Here is a 21,895-nt window from a genome sequence, read left to right as displayed (position 1 = left end):
GCAGGTACGTCGTAGACTACCGTGGCCCGGCGGCCGCGGCACTGCGGAGCTTGGGCCACGTAAGTTGCGGAGCGGAAGAGCGGCCGATGCTCCTGCGGATTAAATGACAGATAGTTATTTCACATTGCGTACCACCACCACTACTTACTCTTAAAGGAAGAAGCTTTATCGATTTAGGCTTCTTCCCATGACCAATCCCTATCCGTGAGACTTGCAAATTCTCATTCGATGCTTTCTCTGGAAAATGCATCTCTCTAAACTTCCATTGCTGCTAGCGCCGTTACTCAATGCCGCTACGGTGCTCTCCGACCAAGCTCCAGCAGATGATCTATCCGTCTTGACCAACGAGGTTGCAAGGGCCAACAACCAATCTCTACTATGGGGTCCTTACAAGCCGAACCTGTACTTCGGGGTCCGCCCTCGAATTCCCAACAGCTTCTTCGCCGGGTTGATGTGGGCCAATGTGGACAACTATGCCACGGCACAGCAGAGTAAGTTTCGCAGTGAGAAGGGCGATTGGGGTGCACATATACTGACTTGTCCAAAGACTTTAGGCACACATGCGAACAGAACGAGGGGATGGCTGGGTACGGCTGGGACGAGTACGACATTCGGAAGGGTGGCCGCCAGACAATCCACGACGAAGGCAATGCTCTCGACATGACGATCGACTTCATCAAGGTCCCCGGTGGACAGCATGGAGGCAGCTGGGCTGCTCGTGTGAAGGGTGTTCCCCGCGAGAATGGCTCCCCCGATCAGTCAACGACAGTTGTTTTCTACACTGGACTGGAGGGACTCGGAAACCTGGGCGTGACCACTGAATCCGAGGACTCCCGCGGCTTCGAAGGCGACGTGAAGCTTACGGGCTATACCTCGGACCTTGGTGCTTTCTCGGTTGATGTCACTGCTGGTCCCGCAAGCAATGATCACCCTGAAAATGACCACCCATCTTATGATGAAAAGCCCCTGGACCGTACACTGGTGTCTAGCTTGGCTTTGAACCCGGAACAATTGTGGCAGACGAAAGGTAGACATTCTCCATTGGTGGAAACGCTTTCGCGCTTTAGAGAATGGGTACTGACATTGTGGTAGTGATTTTGTTCTCCAAGATGAAGGAAGAGGTTGATGCTGCTATTGAGAAGCACGGCCAGGAGAACCCCCCGCCTGCTTCTCAAATCTTCACGATCAAGAACGAACCCGGCGATGGAAATATTCACCTCGTGCAGAAGGTCTTCAAGGGCGCTTTTGAGGTAGATAACCTGAAGAATAACTCTTACGGTACCTAGTTGCTAACTTAAGCCAGTTTGATATTCTCTTCTCGTCCGGATCTTCACCGCTACCGTTGACATGTGAGAAAAAACAAACCCACAAGCTCTAATGACTATCAACTAATGATGTACACTAGCGGACATCTTGACTGAGCAGATTAACACAGCATCCCTCGCCTTCTCTGATAGATTCGAGAAGATCCATCCTCCGCAAGCTCCGTTTGACACTGCGGAATATCTACAGTTCTCCAAGTCAATGTTGTCTAACCTTGTCGGTGGCATTGGTTACTTCCATGGTACAGATATCGTTGATCGATCGGAGGCGCCTGAGTATGATGAGGAGAATGAGGGATTCTGGGAAGAGACTGCAGAAGCCAGAAGTCGGGCTCGTCCTGTTCTCGAAGGACCCAAGACCCTCTTTACTTGCGTTCCTTCCCGCCCTTTCTTCCCTAGAGGTTTCCTTTGGGACGAGGGTTTCCACTTGATCCCTGTTGTTGATTGGGACATGGATCTAGCGTAGGTTTTCACGACTCTCAATCGCCTCGACTCCATACTCCAGACCGACAATGCTAACAGACGTGTAGACTCGAAATCGTCAAGAGTTGGTTCAACCTCATGGATGAGGATGGCTGGATTGCTCGGGAGCAGATTCTCGGCTCGGAAGCTCGCAGCAAAGTCCCGCCCGAGTTCACAATCCAGTATCCTCATTATGCCAACCCTCCGACTCTCTTCGTCATTCTGGAGGCTTTTGTCGATAAGCTCGATGCTAAGAAGAATGCTTCTGTCAACCGGCCCTCTGACTATGAAATCACCGAGGGCCTCAACTCAGCTTTCGTTGAGACTCCAGAGTTGGGCGACGCTTATATGCGCTCGATCTACCCTCTGCTTAAGAAGCACTACTTCTGGTACAGGAAGACTCAATTTGGAGACATTAAGTCCTATGACCGGGAAGCATTTTCAACCAAGGAAGCATACCGCTGGCGAGGAAGGTCTGTTCAGCACATTTTGACCTCGGGCTTGGATGACTACCCTCGGCCTCAGCCTCCCCACCCCGGCGAGCTGCATGTCGATTTGATCAGTTGGATGGGTATGATGACCCGTGCCATTCGTCGCATCGCCGAGGCACTTGGAAATGAAGAGGATGCCGAACAGTTCAAGAACTACGAGATCGCTATCACGCGGAACATTGACGATCTGCACTGGGACGATGACGCACAGACGTACTGCGATGCCACCATTGATGAATACGAGGAGAGCGTTCATGTGTGCCACAAGGGATACATCTCGATCTTCCCCTTCTTGACTGGAATGCTGGGCACTGACAGCCCTCACCTGAAGCCCGTTTTGGATCTGATTGGGAACCCGGAAGAACTCTGGAGCGATTATGGCATCCGTAGTTTGAGCAAGAAGGATGAGTTCTATGGCACTGACGAGAATTATTGGAGAAGTCCCATCTGGGTCAACATCAATTACCTCGTGGTCAAGAACCTCTACGTAAGTCAATATCGCCCGATCGAATTGACACAGGAAGCTGATCGTTTTCGCGCAGGATGTTGCAATCAAACCCGGTCCCCACAGCGAGCAAGCCCGTGAGCTGTATTCCAATCTGCGGAAGAACTTGGTTGAGAATGTCTTTAGACAGTGGAAGGCAACTGGCTTTGCTTGGGAGCAGTACAACCCCGAGACCGGACAAGGGCAGCGGACACAGCACTTCACAGGCTGGACAAGCATGGTTGTGAAGATCATGTCCATGCCCGATCTACCCGCCAACGGAGCAAAGGGCCACGATGAATTGTAGACGTAGAGCGATGAGGATATCTTGGTGTGATATACAATAAGATAGCAAGCTTTCCAAACGGCTGTACAGTGTTACTTATTCCAAAACTCCTGACTCCTGGTATGCGAATAGACTGCATGCTCAATGGCGGCGACGGTCAGAGAAATCCCTGTCTCTTGGGTCTGCGCGATGACGATCGTCTCGACGTTTCCTGTAATCTTCGCGGGTCCTCTCTTTACTTCGCGAGCGCGATCGTCGTCTTCTAGGATCGCGATCCCGCGACCTGGATCGCGACCTGTGTCGGTGACTGCGAGGATGACGGCCATCCTCATCACGAGGTCTGCGGTGCCTACGCTCCCGGTCTCTGTCCCTATTCCTCTCCCTCTCCGATGCTCGATCCCGCCTCCGCTCTCTGTCAGGACTGCGGCTATGTCCGCCTCTCCGTCTCCGACTGGGGCGCGGGTCAGCATCCCCTCGAGATGAACCGTAGCCAGGTCCCTTGCCAGCCTCGTCACCCCCTTCTTTATCCGCAGCTTCGGAAGGGCCACCGAGTGGGGTCAAGTTGGCATTCTCCGACGCCTTAGCGGGAACAGGCAGTCCCAAAGCTCGCGCCATCGCCTCTTCCTCAGCCTCTTTGACCCGTTGTTTCTCCTCGCGGTCCTTCCTTGCTTGATCCTCATCGTCCGCGTCACCTTTAGCATACCATGTCAGATCCTTGCCCTGCTGCCAACGACCGACAGGAGCCATGAGAGAATGTCCCAGGTAGTTTTCGCGATGCGAGGAGTCCTTGACATCGGACCATTTGAAGTCGCCGCGGCCGCCGCTAGGAGGATGGCGCTGTCAGTGCTGTGTTCTGCGGTCATGTTCGGACACGAGGTTCGGGTGCAGAGGGGTTACGGGGGTAGAAAGTGTAAGAGAACTCACCGGCTGCCTTCCTTGCGAACACCTGCGACCAGATCCATTCTGGCGGTATCTTGGTTGCAGTAGAGAACTCTTGCCTCCTGATGAGAGAGTGGTAGCTGTACAGTACAGTAACGTATGAGGGAATGAGTTGCGGGCAGGGAAAAGCGGCGGGAGATCGCTGGGTGGCCCGTGCACGCGCTCAGCCCCGAGGCGGCGAATCATCGGATTGGGTTGGCTGACCTCATAATGGATTGGATTGGACTGGTAACATGGATGAGAACTGCCAAAATGCGAGAACCACTTTAGCTCAAGCGATGCATGTAAGTTATCTATCTAGTCAGCTCAAAGAGAGGTTCTTTACTTCCTGTCGTGTCTTGCAGATCCCCCTCTTTCTCCCCCGAGTATGCTCAAACCTCATTACACGGAGTCGCAAGAGCGCAAAGTATCTCTCCTCCGTGTGATGTCACCGGAGACTCAATCCAAATACCCCTCGGCTTCTTTTGCTGGTATTGACAGTTTCTGTCCGCACTTATCACAATCATCTTGCCCCGGTACCTTCAGCCGCTCTCGATCTGCCACGCGAATGGTGGCACACCCGGAGACTCGCTTTGACGCTTACTGAGTGTCTGCTTTCGGCGGTCTCAAGTGTCACCACAATCTGTGTGTTTTCTCACCAGAATGGCGTTCAGTAGCGATGTCGGCAACAAACCATTCAAGGCCCGTTCACGCGAAGGTCTGCAGCTTAGACCCTTGAATGTTGAGAAAGGAACAGATAGAGTATGTGGTCATTCCTAGTCTCCTAGCTAACGTCGCTGTGTTTTTTTTTTTTTTTTTTTCGATCAGTTGTTGTCGATCTGACTGCTGACCCACTTTCCAGTATTCTTCGTATGTATCTGACTTTCAGATCCCACCATCATGGTATGACTGAGCCGAGACTGAACTGGTTTGCAGTGCGAATGATATCTATCCCCCACAGACAGCGACATGGAGAAACAATCTGGTAAACCATCGATCTTATTCCGTCGTCTAATTGGGTCACTAACACTCGTGGAAAGATTGCGCTGTCGCAGCGTCGCAATCTGCTCTTTGTCGCCTACAACCATCAAATCTACGTCTGGCAACCCGCAGGGTCTTATCAGACGCTAGGTACCAAGCCTGAGATGATTATCACCCCAGTCATGCGAGAGCCCGATGCTGAGGGCTATATCCTACCGTCATCTCCTCATGCCATCAACAACATCCTCGTCGATGACTTGGGCCGTGAGGAGGTGTTGTTACTTGTCACTGACTCGGGCAACGTCTGCGGTTATCGGGTTGAGGCTGTGTACTCAGCGCTGAAGCGAGCGGAGGAGGGCAACGAGAGTCGGCCCCTCGATGGTTCACAGGTCGACCCGTTCTTCGCCGAATATGTTGACGCCAGCGCCTGGGGCTTGGCCATTCATAAGTTCGCCCGTCTCATCGCCGTGACCGCGAACACAGGCCAGGTCACGGTTTTCGCCTTCGCTCTGGTCGATTCTACCTCGGACAAGAGTAGCGAGTCTGAGTGCGATCCGGAGGAAGAGGATGATCTTGCCGACTATGGTCAAACCTGGCTGCAAATCAGAAGCGGGGAGCAGTTGGCCCAGCTGCGGCAGTTGATGCCGCACAAACATCGAACGCGGAATATCCGGTTGACATACACAGGCCATTTTGCCAATATCCCTTCGGTTGGCTTCTTGAACTGTGATCTCGACCCCAACGGGATGTGGATGGTCAGCACGGATATCGACAACAAGCTTCTCGTATGGAAAATCTGGGAAAGTCTCGGTCCCTTCAACGTCTACCACTTCAACGACGTCTCGCTCAAGTCGTTTCCGGAATCATTGCATCTAGAGTAGGTAAATGATCTACATGCTGCACTAGGGCTCTCTCTGACTAATGGGTGAAACAGAGAGCGTGGTTGGGCGGTACTCGCTTTGGACCCTCGAAGCTTTCATTTGCTGAAGTCTCCGGAAGAAGCATGCGGCGGTGCCCCTCAACGGCGCGTCAAAAATGGCCAAGCAGTATACGACCTGACACGAATGAATAGCAAAATCCCAAAGGCTTCTCAGATATACAATTATTTTCCGCCTGCGCCCAAGATTCAACCGGAACAGCCGCTGCTGCCCGATATCTTCGGACCAGACTGTCGTATCAACAGATCTCATAATGCCTATCACAATCTCATCACAGATAGCTCACAAGGGACCCCGCGTTGGAAGCAAAGCGAAGACTCGATTGCAGAGCTCCGACGACTGAATGCTCCGTCTGTAGCTGTTCGAACCTTAGACTCGGCTGATGCGTCCAGCTACCGCGCCGTAGACGGCTCTGTCTTTGAGGACAATCTGAGCCAGGACAGCTTATCTGACACGGAGATGAGTACGGGACCCCTTGACACCCAAGATCAACAGAATGACGGCACGCCTTTCCCTCCCGGTCAGGCGCCGCTGACAACGCCGGAATTTCTCCAATTCGCGCTTCTCGAAGCACTTGGCGGTGATGCTCCCGGAGCCGAGTATAGTGACGATGACATGGAAGACTACTCCGAATCCGAAGATGACTGGCACGGCGAGCGGTATTACACTGGTCTGGATGATGCCCAGTCAGACGAAGCGTCTGCGATGGCAGCCCGGTACCAAGTCTTTGACCGTACGTCTGACCCTGCTCTAGTCCCCAACCAAGATGCAGTCGCTAACACTTGCGCAGCGCCCATGAGCTCCAATTTCCCAATCCTCCACTTTTCCCAAACCGACATTCGCCTAATCCCCCACCCCTTCGCCACTCACGCAAAGGTCGTGTGCGGCGAACCTCTACGGCAACCCTTCACACACCCCATTGTCTCCATCCGGTCCTGCGATCGCTTCAACATGGTCAAGTATATTCCCGAGCACGGAATCGTCGTCGCGGCGTCTCAAAAGGGGCGTGCGGCCATCATAGCCCTCACCGAGTCCGAGGCGACAGGACAATCCTTCCGCGTCGATTGGATTGTCCCCTTTGAGCATCAAGAGAAGTATGGCGACCGTCCTCTGATACCCCTCTTGGGCATGACCGTTGGTCCGGTGCAGGGATTCGAGATGCCTCCGGACGTGCCTTATATCCCACGTGACGTGAGGAACAACGACCTCACGTTTCGATATAAGCATTCAAACCTCAGCATGAGCCCTCATGAGCAGCCGGATCCTGCTTTGGTCACGGAGAGACGAGCGAGTAGCACATCGCAGCCTCCCAGACGCAATTCTACACTCCGCCCGAGACCTTCTCACCATCACCAACTGAGGAGAAAATGGTCTGCTGTTCACGGGCACGATTCACATCATTCTACCGCGTCCGCACCCACTGCGTCTGAAGATCCCACGTCAAACTCTACTTCCACAATACCCCAGGCCTCAATCTCACCTACCTCCTCCACGACTACTCAACGACCATCCAGATCATCGTCCAGCACCCCCTTTACCCTTCCCGAATGCCACGCCCTTGCTACTCGCGCCTACTACCCCGAAGAAAGCTGGCGAGGATGGAACCCCTCTCGACGGTACCGGTTAATGCTCATGTACGCCGACCACACGCTGATGAGCTACGAGTTCTGGTACAGCTGGAGCACGGCGGGAGAAAGTAGTGGGACGGGGGAGGATGAAGTGGACGAGGTATTGTTTGTGTAGGCTTAGTTTTCTGCAGTACATTATTCCAACCTGTCTGAATATGTGAAGAATGAGGAAAATGAATGAAATGATTTTACACCGGGACTCTTTTAAGCTTGGACTACCAACTCAACCAGGCGAGGCCTTGAGTAAGGGGTTCTTTCACCGATCTCACGAGGAGACCTGTGGAAAGGGGGGTGGGAACTAGATGGTGTAGATGGAGCTGGAAGCTCATTTGGTAGTCAGAAAGGGGAGCATAACACAGACATGATGAAGCAACTAGTATGATCTCCGTGAAGATACTCTCTCCGTTAACCAATTTGACCCAACCAACATGCTGCAGTGAATCTAACTGAAAACAGAAAGCCTGCCACAAACAACAAAGACCACAAGCCCCTCCCTCCCGAGCAAGTGCATCTCCCCAGCACTGAGCTGTACACACCAGCAATCGGCGACAAACCAAGCTCCCACGAACCGAACCAACCAAAGTCACCAAGAACCCCCCGTCAGTCAGCCGCTGCTGGTCTCCCTAAGCTCCCCAAACCGCCGCACAATTCCCTTATACGCCTTCCTCCTCTCCTCCCCCGCCTCCTCCTCCATCCACTCCTCCCCCGGCCCTAGCTCGGGATACACCCACCCCCCCAAGAACGCCCTACACCGATCCAGCAACGCCATCCGCCCCCGCGCCGGCAACCCCGGCATCACCATCAAGTCGGCGTGGACATCAAAAACCTCCGCCACGCGCGCGTCCAGCGGCATCCGCCCCCACACATTCTGATACCGGTACCCGTAGAGGTGGTGGAACCTGCGACGCCAGCGGCGGGCGCGGGGCGGGTCCTCGATCTCTCGGGCGGCGATCAGCCACAGGTCGAGCTCGATGCTGCCTCCGGATCCTGCTACTGGCGCGGCGTCACGGCCTCCGGCGTCGTCGGTGAGCCCGTCCAGGACCTGGATCCGGGTTAGGAGTGGCTGGAGCGGGTCCGCTAGGGTCTCCAGGTGGTTGGCGTGCTGGGCGAGGGTGGTGAGCGCGTGGTCGGTGGCTTGGGCGAGGTGGTCGAGGGCTTGTTCGAGGGCTTGCATGCGCCGGCTCTGCTGCGTGAGGGTGCGCTGCAGGGCGCGGATGTTGGTGCGCTGCCGCTGCATTTTTGCGGTGGTATGGGTTGGGTATGGGGAATGGGGGCTTGGAAGGGTTGGGGCTGGGCTGGCTGCCTTCGGATGGATGGATTGTTGCGTGAAGGGTGGGACGGTTGAATGGTCGGTTCTGTGGGCTGGAGGAGATGGGGGTCGTCAGGCTTTGTTACTTCACAGATATGGTGGGGTCTTACTTCGTCAGGCGGTTGTTTCTTATGGTGATGATATCGCTGGGCCCTGGCTGACTTGACAAGTACCCGTTTTGAGGATAGCTGAGGGGATAGCAGGTCGAGTCGAGGATGACGGCCGGGCTGATGCCTGATGAAGGTGAAAGAAGGAGGAAAGAAGGGGGTGTGTGAAGATGATAAAAGAAGAGATGGAGGTGGACATTGTTGGAGGAAGAGATGTGCACAAGATGTGATCTCATCTTAAGAAAAAGAGTAGGCTTCTAGTGAATGAAATCCCCAAGATCCCGAAATCATGCTAGATGGTGTATGGTACATCGCCATCCTTCGAGAAAAGGTCTCCCATTATAACTCTCTAGATGTTGCTTGGTAATGCATCCTGGGAGATTGAAGCTTTGTTGACTGACAAATAAGATTATAGTTCTATCTCGCAATCCAAAACGCAGCTGAAACTATCAGAGCTTCTATTGTGCACGCTCATCTCCAGCCGGCGGGCATTTCTCACATGGTGATTAGTAACATCCTTTTAAGTTATTTTGCTTGAAAGACCTTTCTGTTGATGATAAGAACCACACGTTAAAGACCACGTTATAAAGCTTCTGAAACTTATTTCCCACCTCATGCTAAAGTAGGCAACCCGATAAACTTTGGACAGCACCCACTGAAAGATCCCTAGTGACTAGTCTGTCGAATTGGTAATCTGAATTATTCAAGGCTGGAAGTACTGGACATATTATTATTGCGCTGTAAGTAAGTACTGCACCCTATTATCAACAAAACCTTTGGCTATCTGGAAACAAATGAACAGCTGTGTTGAGCGCTGGATGTTCCAAGGGCTACCTGCCCTGTCAGTGTGGCTCCATCTATTTGCCCTAACTGCGTGTTGGTGGCTTGGGAGATAATCACGACCACTCTGAAGTAGGAGAGAAATTTCCTTGATTCAAGTACTTATCCAGTAGGCAGATAATATAACTTCCACTACATAATAGGTTTATAACCTACATGCCTAGACCGAGGAGCTACCCGATAGTCAGGGCCTGGCAGTAAAGACGGTCAGTCACCCAGGAAAAACTATCCTTTGACATAATGCGAGAAGAAGTTGAAGTGCAATAGATTGAAATTTGCTTTATATCAATTACAGCTCTGTGCGGAGGTGGAGCGTGTATGATCGTGCATATCAAAAAGCAATGGCAGCAAAGGCGGTGACTTTGCGATCTTTGAGGACCTTGGGGGTGAGACCCAGCCGGCGAGGACCTTGTGGGCAAACCTGCTCAATCTTCGACCAATGGACGTATGTTATCGGCTCCGCAGCCCTACGAGGCTTAAAGTGTCGTGGAGGATGCTTATTCAACTCTATCTGAACCTCTATCTATGCTTGTATACATATTGCATACCCTCCCATCGTGCAAATGGTGGTACTACATAGTATCACACCTGCTCTGCTGCCAAAATGTGAAGTCTTGGCTTAGCGTTCCGGAGAATTGTTTGCCCTTTATCCAGATTTTGCTAACCAAATAATAGGCTTATATAAGCCGCACTCATCACGGCGTTTGCAAGGGAAGTTATTCATTCTGGAATAGTGATTGCCAGCACTCGCCTTCACATCACTTGTGGACTGCTGACATGCGACCTAGTTGGTTTCAATTATCTGTGTAGTTTCAGTTGCTTGGATAAAGTAGGCCTTCAGTAGTCCGATGAGGAGCATTATTGCTTGTGATACTACAAACTCAAGTGCTAGGAACAAAACACTCCACACTGCATTCTTACCTTTTGCCATCCCATGTCAGAGACTGCAGCTAAGGCAGAATCTGGCCGGCCTTCTTTGTTATGAAGACTGTTCCGAACACAAATGATGAAGACATGTGAAACCATAATAATAAACCACACAAGCAACAAGATATCCGGGGCAGGTTTGAGCAAACAACCAATCATTTGATACGACCTCTCATGGCACGAAAAAGAGAGACTCTCCTCAAACTCATAGTAATTCATAACGAGATTAGGTAAATTGTGTGGTCGTGATGCCCAAGTAAATGATGTAGAGGAGGGGCCAGCACCCGCTACTTGCCAAGGTTTCCACCCCAATCCGCCAATTACTGACCAGCAGTCACAACAGCCCCGGATCTATGCTCTCGCCACTCAGAAGCTTCCAAATACGAGGAGCAAGTTCACGCTAGTCAAGCTAGAAAGACGTTGGATTGTGCGGCCTGACTTTTATCTTCCTCAAGCACGCTCCCTCTCTACTTGACCAGTATAGACCCAACTTGAACTCAGCCATGGCTTTACACTTGACTCAGTCCCAGCGTTTGCAGCTGGTGATACTGATTTCCCTGTCGTTCTTCATTGCAGAGATCTCTGGTAGCAAATGCAGCACAACCCCCAACTGGCGACCATATTCTGACTATTGACCACTTAGTCGGATTCTACACACGTTCTCTTGCCCTCGTCGCAGACGCCTTCCATTATGTGCCAGCCCTTGCCCCCTCTCTCGTCCTCGCGGTACGCTCGGAGGCTAATATACCCTCTAGTTGAATGATCTGATCGGATTCGTTGTTGCATTCACTGCTCTAAAGGTGACAGGCACCGCCCACAAAACTCGGAGTTCTTCGTCTCTAACAATACTATCAAAAACCAGATCTCAGCCAAGACAGATTCACCCCAAGATCTATCCTTTGGCTGGCAGCGGTCTCGACTTCTCGGTGCATTCTTCAACGGTGTCTTCCTTCTCGCACTCGGGATCAGTATCTTTCTCCAGTCCATCGAGCGCTTTGTCTCCATTCAAGGTGAGTGCACATCTCACTATACTGACATTTCACAACCCGACTGACACAGACTGCAGTCGTGGAGCAGCCCAAGCTGGTGCTTATCATCGGCTGCGTGGGGCTTGGTCTCAATCTCATTAGTGCCTCATTCCTTCACGGTTGGTGTTGGCTCTTCTACTTGTGTTGCTCGCTCCTCGACTCATGTTCATCCTTGCTGTCTCCCAGAGCACGATCATTCACACGGCGAAGTCCTCGGAGGAACGGAACTCCGAACGAATGCCGAAAGTGGCACAGAGCAGGTCAGAATACAGCCCATTCCAATACCTCTGTGGACACATTGCTGACCTTCGACCGCCCAGGTTTTCGCCCTACACGACAACCATCGTCACAACAATCTCCAACCATCCCAAAAGGGCTACGACCTTGGCATGCTCGGGGTCCTGATTCATGTGCTGGGTGACGCCGCCAACAATGTCGGGGTCATCATCTCGGCATTGGTAATCTGGCTTACCACGGACCCGGCTCGCTACTACGCAGACCCAGCTGTTAGCATGGCTATCGCCATCGTCATTCTCACAACTTCCGTCCCATTAGGTCCGTATCCCTCCTAACCCCCCAGAAACCCGGTGTCTCAGTTCAACTCACCAACTTCTGTAACCTGATTAGTGCGAAGCGCGGGCAAAATCCTCCTTGAAAGTGTTCCCAGCGGGATCAACCTTGACGACATCAGACATGATCTCGAGACGGTGCGTAGCGCTCAGAATACCTTGTTTTCCCGCCTCTCTCAATGGCTGACCGTTCGGATGCGGAGACCATAGATCCCGGGCGTCCTCTCTGTCCACGAACTGCACGTTTGGCGACTGAACCAAGAGAAGGCCTTGGCGTCGGTCCATGTCGCGGTCGCCAAAGAGACCGTGTCCGAGTTCGTCCAGATCGCCAAGACCATGAGCGATTGCTTCCACAGCTATGGGGTCCACTCGGTGACCGTGCAGCCCGAGCCGGGGTCGGCGGACCCCGTGCCTGCCGCGCCGACGGGGACGGCGGGCTATCGGGGCGACGCGTCCCAGCTGTGCCAGGTCAAGTGTGGGACTACGTCCTGTGAACTGCTGACGTGCTGTGGCTAAGTCAGAAGGCTCTCTCTGGCGCATACTGTCCGCTGGAGGGTAGTCATCACGAACAGGGGCACGTCAGTACGGGCTAGACCGCTTGCGGCGCCTATGATGGCCGACGGCGATTCGTTTGTTGACTTGCACTTCCCTGTTCGACCGAGCCATTCACTATCTCCCCTCTCCCTGTATATAGATCAATATGACCCATACACTCCCTGCAACCCCTAACTACCGTTCTGCTTCTCTGCTTCTCTGCTTCTCTGCACCGGACAATAAAATCTCCAACCGAGATCCGGTGGATCTTGATCCTCGCAGCGTTCAGCTCTTCCGGTTGCTGCCATGGGCAAGGCATGCGAGAAAGGCCCGCGGTAATCAGTGCTCCCCTACACCTCAATTGCTGCCCAGACAAAGGCAGACTCAGTACTAGCTGGGATCTCGCATCACTTTCGGCCCAAAAGAAAAACACCCGAGCTCTATCTACCCGTCAATGCATTCCTCGGGCAAGTGCACAGATTCCCCCCCCTCTATTCGGACGTATTGTGACGTCAGTACGTAGAAACTCCCGTACACTACTCCGGCTATATAATTCACCTTCCGAGAGAACAGATCATTCGCGAAGCCGGTCGCTATTTCTTTCCCAGAGCCAGGTTGGCTTGGAATCTGCGGTGATAATTAGGAAGAATGACATGCAGAGAATAATACAACCTGGTATTTTACAACGCTATGGAAGAAAAAGTAAATGCCCGTTCCACCGTGGTTGGATTAGAGGTTGGGACAGAGATAATTGCGGTATCGTGCAGTAGAGTATATTCATAGAGGATTTGTAAATGCTAGTGATTGGAACTGATGAGAGGGGGTGAAAAAAAAAAAAAAAAAAAAAAAAAAAAAAAAAAAACAAGAAAGAAGAAACAGAGAAGGGTAGAAAGGGGAGATATGAACAAAAAAAAGATGAAACTCCCTCGACTGGAATAAGGCTCTCCCGCCATTTGTCCTAAATCCCAAACAAACTCACTCTGATCAACTGGCAAACGCATCCTCAATGGTCTCGAGACACAACAAGGCTCGGACCTCTGGTTCCAACTCATGCATCCTTGACGCTCGCTCTGGGGGCGAGAGATCGGCGAGAGGCGAATCGACCAGCTTGTGAAGGGTGGCTGCCGCCTTGGCCGGGAACAGAGCCGTGATGAGCTCACGAAGGGAAAACGCATTTCCCATCCGATCTCGAAGCGGCTTCATTGCGCGGGCCCCGGAAAGATGATCCAGATCGTACACCAGTTCGATCTTCTTCTTGCCCATTCCCACTGTCAATGTCAGGGAACTTAAGAAGATCCTGCCAACTTCCGCGGGCCATGCACCAAAAGGAGCATCTTAAGGAGCCGCCGGGAGACCACTGGTGGGACTACCAAACAGAACACTAGTGGGACCATCGGGGGGACCACCAAACAGACAATTAGGACAACCGTTGGGGAGACTACCGAACGGAATATTGGAGCAACCATCTGGGGGGCCACCAAACAGACCACCCAAGGGACTATCCGGGGAACCATCAGAGAGACCACTGGGGCAATCACCCGAAAGACTACCGGTGAGGATATTCTCAACAGAAACGCGAGGGTCGTGATAGCCACCTGTGGATGGGACGAGGTCCAAAACAACCGGCGGGCCGTGCGGCGCACTGGCCCACTTGTAGGCCTGGTCGTCGAGCTGGACCTCCAACTCCACCCGTGGGTCCCCACCATGCCACAGGAAGAGGGCAAAGAGAGGCAGCAGCCGCTGCTTCTCCTGCCACGCGGTGCCCATGCCGAGGGCCTCGACGAGGAAGAACTCCCAGTGCGTCAGGTCCCGGGCCGTCCCCGCAATCACCTCTTCGCCGCTTGGCTGGTCCAGCGACAAACCATGTCGCCAGTACAGGCCCAGGAGCTCAATGAATCCCGCGGCCGCGCGGGGGAGTTGTCTTTGGGCCGACCCAATGACGTTGAGGGTGAGCGCGCTGAAGGGCACGCTTCGCGTCAGCCAGCTCGCGGAGCCTTCTCCGGCTGGGAGAAGAGGAAGAAGATCGCTGCCGCGCCAAGGAATCCCGCTGTACGCCACCAGGACGGGAAACACGGAAGCAAACATCAGACGGATCGGTCTGCGAAGACCAGGGTCTGGAGTCCAGTCAGTGGTGTCCTCGTTGCGGAGCAGCAGCGGGGGAGCCCGCGGCTTGCCGACCAACCGACAGTCCAGCCACAGATTGAGGTCGTAATCCTCGGGCAGGGCGGCGCCGATGATGCGAGCCACGGAGGCCAGAAACCCAAAGAGTCGTTCCGGCCGCTGCGGAGGGATCTGCTGCGCCACAAACGTGTCCAACAGAGCTACGGTGTCATTGAAAATCATGTAGAAGTCGCGGGCAGACTGCGTCATGCTCGAGTCCATCGCAGTAGACCCCCACGGACAAGAAATATGCAGATCCACCCACGGGAGATCTTCCTGGCAGGAGGGTGTCAACGTGGCACAGAGATCAGCCAGCATCGTCTGACACAAGGCATCGAACGCATCGTGCCCCTTGGGGAAGGCGGCAAATCCGGCAACGAGGTCCGCGTTCTGGGAGAGGTAATCGAAGGCGGACCGGTGGGTAAACACAACCACGATGGTTCTGTCTATTTGTTTCGCGTGGATCTCGAGCAGGCGGTGGCAATGGCGGTTAATCATGTCCGTGGCCTTGATCAATCGTGCCCGGAGATCATCCGGGCTGTTTCCCGCCGGGGACAAGGTGCAATTGCGAGTAAAATATGGGTCCTGAAGATATTCAGAAAGAAACGAGAAGGGAGACAAGCGCCATGGTCGACGGCAGAGAAGCACCAAGAATAAGAGGCGGCCGCAGCAGGGAAAGGACGACGACGATGAGGCGAAAGGGGAAGAAGAGATCGAGCATAGGGCAACACCGAAAGCACTTCCTCCGCCCATATGGCCTCTGTTTAGTCTGGAAGATAGTGAGTTGTTTGTGGCGTGGAATCGCCTGAGTGCATCCAACAAGATATGGGCAGACCGCAAGATCTTTCTTCTGCTCGACGGGATAAACCGATTCGATGAAGGGGAACACGGGCAGATGTTGACCGCGCTGAAAGACTGGGTGCGAGCCAGGCCAGGGCATGTCAAGATCTGCATCACCAGCCGCGGTGAGGCGGCGTTTCAAGAAGCCTTGGAGTCGCAGCCTGGTTTCACCCTGCATGATGCGAACTTTTTGGACCAGCTGTGGTATACTCGACACCGGCTTACCACATCATGTTACTCTCGGCTTCCTTACACCACGGATTTCACGCCAGCCGAACGAGTTAGGATAGAGTATGACCTGGTGAGATTGGCTGGCGGTGATGATCAAAAGCTGTGCACGATGGTGCGCTTGTTAGAGCAGGCATTCCGCGAAAGAATTCCTAAAGACTGGATATATTTGCGACTGGAACACATTACTGGGAGGCCTGGCCAGTGCCTGCAATAGTTCTAGATAGTTTATACTCACGTATACATAGCACAAGCACATCTCCTTTCACACCTGACAAAGCATTGAGGCGATACTGATTTGATTCCATTTTGTCCTAACTATCCCCAACTATCCCCAACTTTCCTATGAATGCGAATCAAAACAGTAGGAATTCCACCTCGGCAATCTTCACCCCCGCGGGCATATCAACGCTAGCAGAGCATTCCCCTTGGCATTTCGACGGTATAAGGTACTTCAACATGAAGACGCTGTGGTCGATCCTGCGCAAGAGCCTTAATCGTCCCGAGGTCCGGTTGGCGACCGCCTTCTCCCAAACCCATTCGATGCTGCAATGCGCCGATTCGGGGGGAGCTGTGGACTTCGAGCCCCCCGTGGCCTTCGCATGCACTCGGAATCCCCAGCCAGTGAGAAGGAAGTTGCCGCCACCGCGGTGGATGACCATGCCCGAGCATGGGAGGAGGGGGCGGCCCTTCTCCGCAGCAGTGTCAGCAGTAGATGGGCAGCGCTCAATCTGGATCTCGAAGTCTCCATACTCTCGCACAATTGGCTCATTGACGGGATCGTTCTTCTTCCTTTCACCGGTCATCGGGTCGTCGTCGTCGAAGTGAAACCCGACCGATGAACCGGGCAGCTGTTGGGCCAGAAGGACCGTCTGTGAGATGGAGGACAGGAGACGGTAATGCTTGGTGAAGGGGCTGGTGGCCGGCTCCAGCGTATCAATCCCCAACGGAGAGATTCCCAGGGCTTGGTAGGATCCATAGGCCGTCCATAGTCGGCCGGCACTGTTCTCGTCGCGACGGGGCTCGGAGAGGAACAATGGCTGGGCGTGGTGTCGGTACTGGACCCAGACGCGCGCATAGGACTTCCCCAGAAGACAGCGGCTGGGAGCCACAAAGTCCAAGGAAGGTGCAAACCGCTGCCAGATGTCGAGGAGGTTACCAGAGGACCGGTAGTGGTAGTTTTCCCCGGTTACAGTGGCGGAAATGTCGTCCTTCTCATCCTTTCCAACTTCATCTTCCTCCCCGAGCTGGGTGTACAATGGAAGAGGGTACTCCTCCTTTCCTGCGGTGGCAATCTCGTGGACGTACAGAGCGGAGTGGTAGGCCATAAACAGCTCGTCCGTGTGCGGGCCTCGGCCAAAAACCTCCGCCCACGATTCTCGAGGGATAAGGGAAGATGATGGTTGGGACTGAGACTTGAAATGGCCGAGCGTGCGCTGCAATCCAGCTTGAAGATGGTCCCAGTCGTTGGTCAGAAACGACACCAACTCCGCTGGAACGGGTTGCGCGAAGCGTTCCTCGGCGGCGGGACAGGTGTCGCGGGAATCCCCAGCAAGCAATGCAGCTGCAGCGGAGGCGGTGGCGTTCGCTACCTGAACCATCAGAATGGTGGAATGCTCGCTGTCAATTTCCTTCAAGTGGCGCATGAGACGAGCAAAGGCTCGCCTATCGCAAGCACGTGCCTCATCTTGAAAGAGTGACAGCGTTTCCGATACGTCCAGAACACCGCCGCGCCTGCGCCAATGAGCTCGTGGAAATCGCTTGATGTCTGCCTTCACCCATGGTGGCGCACATGTTGAGATACCTTTCCACAGCCCGTATCAAATACTTGCAAAAGAAAAACAAGAATGTGGAAAGTATATGTCATGGAGAGGAGGGTAGGGGAAGGGGCGGGCGCTTACCATCGTGGAATGAGCCACACCAGAGCAGTACAAGATGTAAACCATGCTTGCGAGCCCCCAAGATGACCTCGTCAAGTTTGTCGAAAAGGAAATGGCCCTCAAATGGCTCGATTTCCTCCCAGGCCACACGTCCTAGCACCGTGTTGACATGAGTGTCGACGAGCCTTTGCCACACCGTGTATGTGTACTCAGGCGAGGTGAAGGAAGAAGACGGTTGAAGCTCTCCTGGCAAGACCAGAAATGGTCGGCCATGGACCACCAGCTGCTTGCCATTCTCAATCGGACGAAGATGGGGGATTCTTCTTGAGCCAGCAGGAGGCACCGTTGTGTTAACCTGATTGTCAACGAGCCTTTGTCACACCGTATCCATGTCTCCTGGCGACGCCCGAGGCAGAACCCCTGCAAACAAGTTCGAGGGGGGTAAGTATGCCATCAACTCCGTGCCATCTGCCACGGGGCGGGGCTGGGAAATCCTTGTGTCAGATGCAGGTGACATGGTTGCAGAACGATGGTTGAGGAAATGGCAGCTCAAGAAGCAAAAAAGGTTCCTAAGCTGATGGGAGAAAGGGAGTAGGTAGTCTACTACCAGGCGGGCTGCTTTATATATTGGACCCTAACCTTCTCTGTTGTGTCGCAGTCTGAGTCCGACCCCTAATTCATACCAACCTCCGTTGAAAGTGGCTGCAACGATAGGTACCGCCGCCGGTTCTGACTACATTGGCGCCAGATACCATTTGTTCTGTCTATTATTGTTGTCCAATCTATTAGGGGTGAGGCAAGACTGCCCCGAGTAAAGAATTGCACTGCCCCCCCTGGTGCCGAGTAAAAAGCCTATTGCACCTGGCCGTGTGCACCAGAACATGAAAGACAGGACTCACGGCGGTCTGTCCTATCTGGATGGAAGACACTTTGACTAGATAAGTTGACTGAGTAATTGAATTTGAAAATCGCTGTGCAAGCACGAAATGGATGCAGGTCATCAGAATCATGGAACGACACCGTGCGCCTGTTCTCTAGTAATGAACATCACCGTGCAAAAACAAGGAGAGGCATGAAATGTCCTATGAGCCCATAACGCGTACGTGTATAGCATGACGTGACGTATGATGGAAAAGGGGTAAGATAGAGAGAATAAAAAAGAACCTAGAAATCATCATCGAGTTCATCACTGTCCCATTCGTCTTCCCGGTCATTCTGAACCAGTTCTAGAAATCGTTGCAGGCCAGGCCGCGCATGTCGTTGCGGTTGACCTTCTCTGGCCACTTCGGCCTCCGGACGACGCCGGACTTCGGCCATGGCTCGTGCCTGTGCTTGTCTCTCGGCCGCTGCAGCCCGAGCTGCAGCATCTTCATTGCCGCGTTCGCCATGAGCCCCGGCGCCATGACCAGGGTTGACTCTTGGGGGCACCGGAGCTGGGGGAGGCGGATGTTGACCCAGTTCCATGGCAACCAGATTCTCGTCGTCACTATCGTCGTCAATCTCTATGAGCTGCGCGGGGACTTGATGCAAGGCTTCAGCCCCGTCAGGGTCAATGCCGTCACCGCCTTCCAGATCCCAAAGCCTTTGGTAGCATTGACTCTCCGGATCGTTGAAATGCCGGTAAGGGTTTTCCTCGAACAGCCAACAAGAGCAGAGGTAGCAGAAGTGTGTGTCGCATTTGAAGCATATCATATGGTTGCATCCCATCTTCTTCTGGCAGGGAGCATTGCACGTCGGACAAGCGGATGTATACCGCCGCAGATAGTCTTCGGTCGCCTTTTCTTCGGCGGTCAGCTCGGCTGCACGCCGAGGGAAGCAACGGACCAGTTCCCCATGCCAGCCTTTCTTGCAAACGCAACAGAATGCGTAGTTGCAATCCTCGCAGATCGCCACCCGTTCAGCCATGGGGGGCAACTGAGCCTCGTCACCGAGGGGATCAAAGACACGGGTCGCCTCCTCGTCATCGTCAGACACGTCGAGGTCGTCAGACATCGGGTCCATGGGTTTGGGGTGCTTTTTTGAGCGAGCGGCACCTTGGCACCATTCACGAGGACAGTATACTGTCGACTTGTCTGCTTCAAGCCTTTTCTTGCGCTTGAGAGATACGAAGCGCTGCACGGTCTCCTGCTCCAGAGGAATCTGTAGCAACTCGCTGGGGCTGAGCGTTCGGTCAATTTTCTTTCGCTTCTTTGGTATGTCGCCTGTGGAGGCTGTAAGAGCTGTTTCTTTGCCACAGTTAGGAGCTAGACACTTCACACTCTCAATATCGCCTTCAGTGATGCAGGCGTTGTAGAAGTCCTGCAGACAGGCAACGCAGAAGACGTGCGAGCACCGCAGAAGACGGTGACAATTTATGCCTTTCTTTGGTTCCAGGCAGACACCACATTCAAAGGTCTCCTGTTCGAACATTTCCTGTTCAGCCTTATTGTTGAAATCCAACAGCGCGATTTTCAAGTCTCGAGAAAGCTGCATCTCGCCGTCGGAGCTTCCACTAGAGCCGAATCCCGTGTCACATAACTGCTGAAGGTGGTCAATGTATGTGTAAACCACCAAGTCCCTGCCGCACTCCTCCCAAAGACGCTTGCCATCATCTACGAGTTCAGACAATGTCGAGGAAGGTAGCCAGGCAGGGTTTGTTTCGAGATTGAACAAAGGCGCTTGCTCGGCTGGATAGCCTTCAGGTAGCTCGATCTCGAGGCAAAGAGGAGGGAAGTGCGATATGATATAGACTTCATTGTCGGGTTCGGCTGGAATGATTTGCTCCTCGGCCTTGAACGGGAACCCGTTTTCGCCGGCGTCGACGGACGTGGGAGGGGTCAAAATAGCAGGAAAGACGTTCTCGGGTAGCTGCTGTTGCTGCTGTGGCTGCTGAAAGCGCACGCGTACGGGTCTGGATGGTTTGACAGGTATGTCTAGCGAAGCTTTGTACGGCGAGACGGGGTCGATTGTTATTTCCGGGAAGATAGCAGCGATAGACGACAGCTCGACCGAGCGGTCATCTTCCATAACCGACTCAGACTCTGTCATGATGGTTCCGGGCGTTCTTTCCGCAGGACTATCCCAGAGACAACGCACGTCTTCCGTGGAGGGTTATCGTTCGCAGGTTGTTTTGTATTTGGGATGGCGAGATGACGGGTGGCAATTGAGGTCCGTCAAGGCGATGGAAGTGCGCAATGTCCGATTCGAAGTCCTTCAGTCTGATAGCGCCCACCGTCGATAACATGCATTCCCTACATAGATATTTGAATGGCAGGTGGTGAGCAGCGATGAGGCGACAGAAGAGGGAAGAGTTATGCTGCTAAACCACGGATTAGTCAATCAGACAATGCGATTATTGAGGGTGGCGGGCGGGAAGGTCGGACCTCTCAGGTACTGCAGGCGTGTGTGCGGTCTAGACAACTAGTATTATGGGGGCGGTGGAACCGTCGGGGAATCAAAAGAGTTAGAAGCGGACAGAGAATGAATGGAACAAAGAGAGTTTTGTATTATTCGCAGTCTAGAGAGTATGTAGAAAGAAGAATCGGAGTGAGGACGTGAGGAGAAGTGCGTCATGGTTTGGGGCCCGAGATAAGAGAGGATAGGATAACACAGTCACGGTCAGTGGGTTAGGAAGAGCAGTGGTACAGCAATAGAGTAAGTAGAGGCAACGAAGGCAGGCGAGCTAGAATACTCAGAGGAAAGAGGAGTGGGAACCAGAATAGATATAATAAAGGGAGTCAGGCATAGAGAACTGAGCTAGCTGGGGTTTTGCTGCCCAGTCTTGCATTAATAGTTCAGGTTGTTAGTGTTGGGAAGCAGTGTTGAAAGTTACTAGGTAGTTACTGAAAACAAAACCTGACTCAGAGATCAGTTAGTTAGTTAGCCTGAGGCGACAAGGCCGAAAGGATGGATTTCCCCTGCGGCCCTTCCTGCCCCTCCTTTTCCCCGCCGCTTTAACAAAAACCCCCGTGACTTGGCTTTTCC

The 21,895-nt window shown here is 53.3% G+C and overlaps 8 protein-coding genes across 8 annotated transcripts; 3 read left to right on the top strand and 5 right to left on the bottom strand.

Moving 5' to 3' along the window:
* The first annotated feature begins 113 nt into the window (after positions 1-113).
* On the top strand, positions 114-3,136 carry cwh41 (mannosyl-oligosaccharide glucosidase). Its single transcript, XM_040944188.1, has 7 exons — positions 114-491; positions 548-1,027; positions 1,093-1,250; positions 1,304-1,349; positions 1,406-1,784; positions 1,853-2,762; positions 2,818-3,136. The coding sequence occupies exons 1-7, from the start codon at positions 245-247 to the stop codon at positions 3,064-3,066; spliced, it is 2,469 nt and encodes an 822-aa protein (XP_040803695.1). The 5' UTR covers positions 114-244; the 3' UTR covers positions 3,067-3,136.
* Position 3,137: 1 nt separating this feature from the next.
* On the bottom strand, positions 3,138-4,007 carry BO72DRAFT_424501 (MMtag domain-containing protein; the record flags this gene model as incomplete). Its single annotated transcript, XM_040942878.1, has 3 exons — positions 3,138-3,448; positions 3,531-3,868; positions 3,970-4,007. The coding sequence occupies 3 exons, from the start codon at positions 4,005-4,007 to the stop codon at positions 3,138-3,140; spliced, it is 687 nt and encodes a 228-aa protein (XP_040803694.1).
* A 231-nt stretch (positions 4,008-4,238) lies between these two features.
* Positions 4,239-7,707, top strand: BO72DRAFT_445984 (uncharacterized protein). The gene is made up of 6 exons (XM_040944187.1): positions 4,239-4,725; positions 4,826-4,833; positions 4,900-4,948; positions 5,004-5,821; positions 5,879-6,615; positions 6,673-7,707. The coding sequence occupies exons 1-6, from the start codon at positions 4,627-4,629 to the stop codon at positions 7,623-7,625; spliced, it is 2,664 nt and encodes an 887-aa protein (XP_040803693.1). The 5' UTR covers positions 4,239-4,626; the 3' UTR covers positions 7,626-7,707.
* A 259-nt stretch (positions 7,708-7,966) lies between these two features.
* Positions 7,967-8,747, bottom strand: BO72DRAFT_525858 (uncharacterized protein; the record flags this gene model as incomplete). The annotated part of the gene is made up of 1 exon (XM_040949991.1): positions 7,967-8,747. The coding sequence occupies one exon, from the start codon at positions 8,745-8,747 to the stop codon at positions 8,115-8,117; it is 633 nt and encodes a 210-aa protein (XP_040803692.1). The 3' UTR covers positions 7,967-8,114.
* Positions 8,748-11,196: 2,449 nt separating this feature from the next.
* Positions 11,197-12,806, top strand: BO72DRAFT_399577 (cation diffusion facilitator family transporter; the record flags this gene model as incomplete). The annotated part of the gene is made up of 9 exons (XM_040942130.1): positions 11,197-11,278; positions 11,337-11,386; positions 11,449-11,493; positions 11,556-11,703; positions 11,760-11,840; positions 11,908-11,981; positions 12,042-12,276; positions 12,349-12,428; positions 12,501-12,806. The coding sequence occupies 9 exons, from the start codon at positions 11,197-11,199 to the stop codon at positions 12,804-12,806; spliced, it is 1,101 nt and encodes a 366-aa protein (XP_040803691.1).
* A 1,002-nt stretch (positions 12,807-13,808) lies between these two features.
* On the bottom strand, positions 13,809-16,002 carry BO72DRAFT_494035 (uncharacterized protein; the record flags this gene model as incomplete). Its single annotated transcript, XM_040948432.1, has 3 exons — positions 13,809-14,092; positions 14,195-15,569; positions 15,820-16,002. 3 exons carry the CDS (start codon positions 16,000-16,002, stop codon positions 13,809-13,811), a joined length of 1,842 nt encoding a protein of 613 aa, XP_040803690.1.
* A 374-nt stretch (positions 16,003-16,376) lies between these two features.
* BO72DRAFT_475873 (putative beta-galactosidase) lies at positions 16,377-18,449 on the bottom strand (the record flags this gene model as incomplete). Its single annotated transcript, XM_040947358.1, has 4 exons — positions 16,377-16,598; positions 16,632-17,856; positions 17,954-18,252; positions 18,391-18,449. The coding sequence occupies 4 exons, from the start codon at positions 18,447-18,449 to the stop codon at positions 16,409-16,411; spliced, it is 1,773 nt and encodes a 590-aa protein (XP_040803689.1). The 3' UTR covers positions 16,377-16,408.
* Positions 18,450-19,096: 647 nt separating this feature from the next.
* On the bottom strand, positions 19,097-20,959 carry BO72DRAFT_372725 (RBR-type E3 ubiquitin transferase; the record flags this gene model as incomplete). The annotated part of the gene is made up of 1 exon (XM_040941055.1): positions 19,097-20,959. One exon carries the CDS (start codon positions 20,957-20,959, stop codon positions 19,097-19,099), a length of 1,863 nt encoding a protein of 620 aa, XP_040803688.1.
* Positions 20,960-21,895: the final 936 nt, after the last annotated feature.

Source organism: Aspergillus fijiensis, assembly GCF_003184825.1.
Source record: "Aspergillus fijiensis CBS 313.89 unplaced genomic scaffold BO72scaffold_12, whole genome shotgun sequence".
Lineage (NCBI taxonomy): Eukaryota > Fungi > Ascomycota > Eurotiomycetes > Eurotiales > Aspergillaceae > Aspergillus > Aspergillus fijiensis.
Note: the sequence above shows the minus strand (reverse complement) of the source record. Positions and strands in the feature narration are given on the sequence as shown.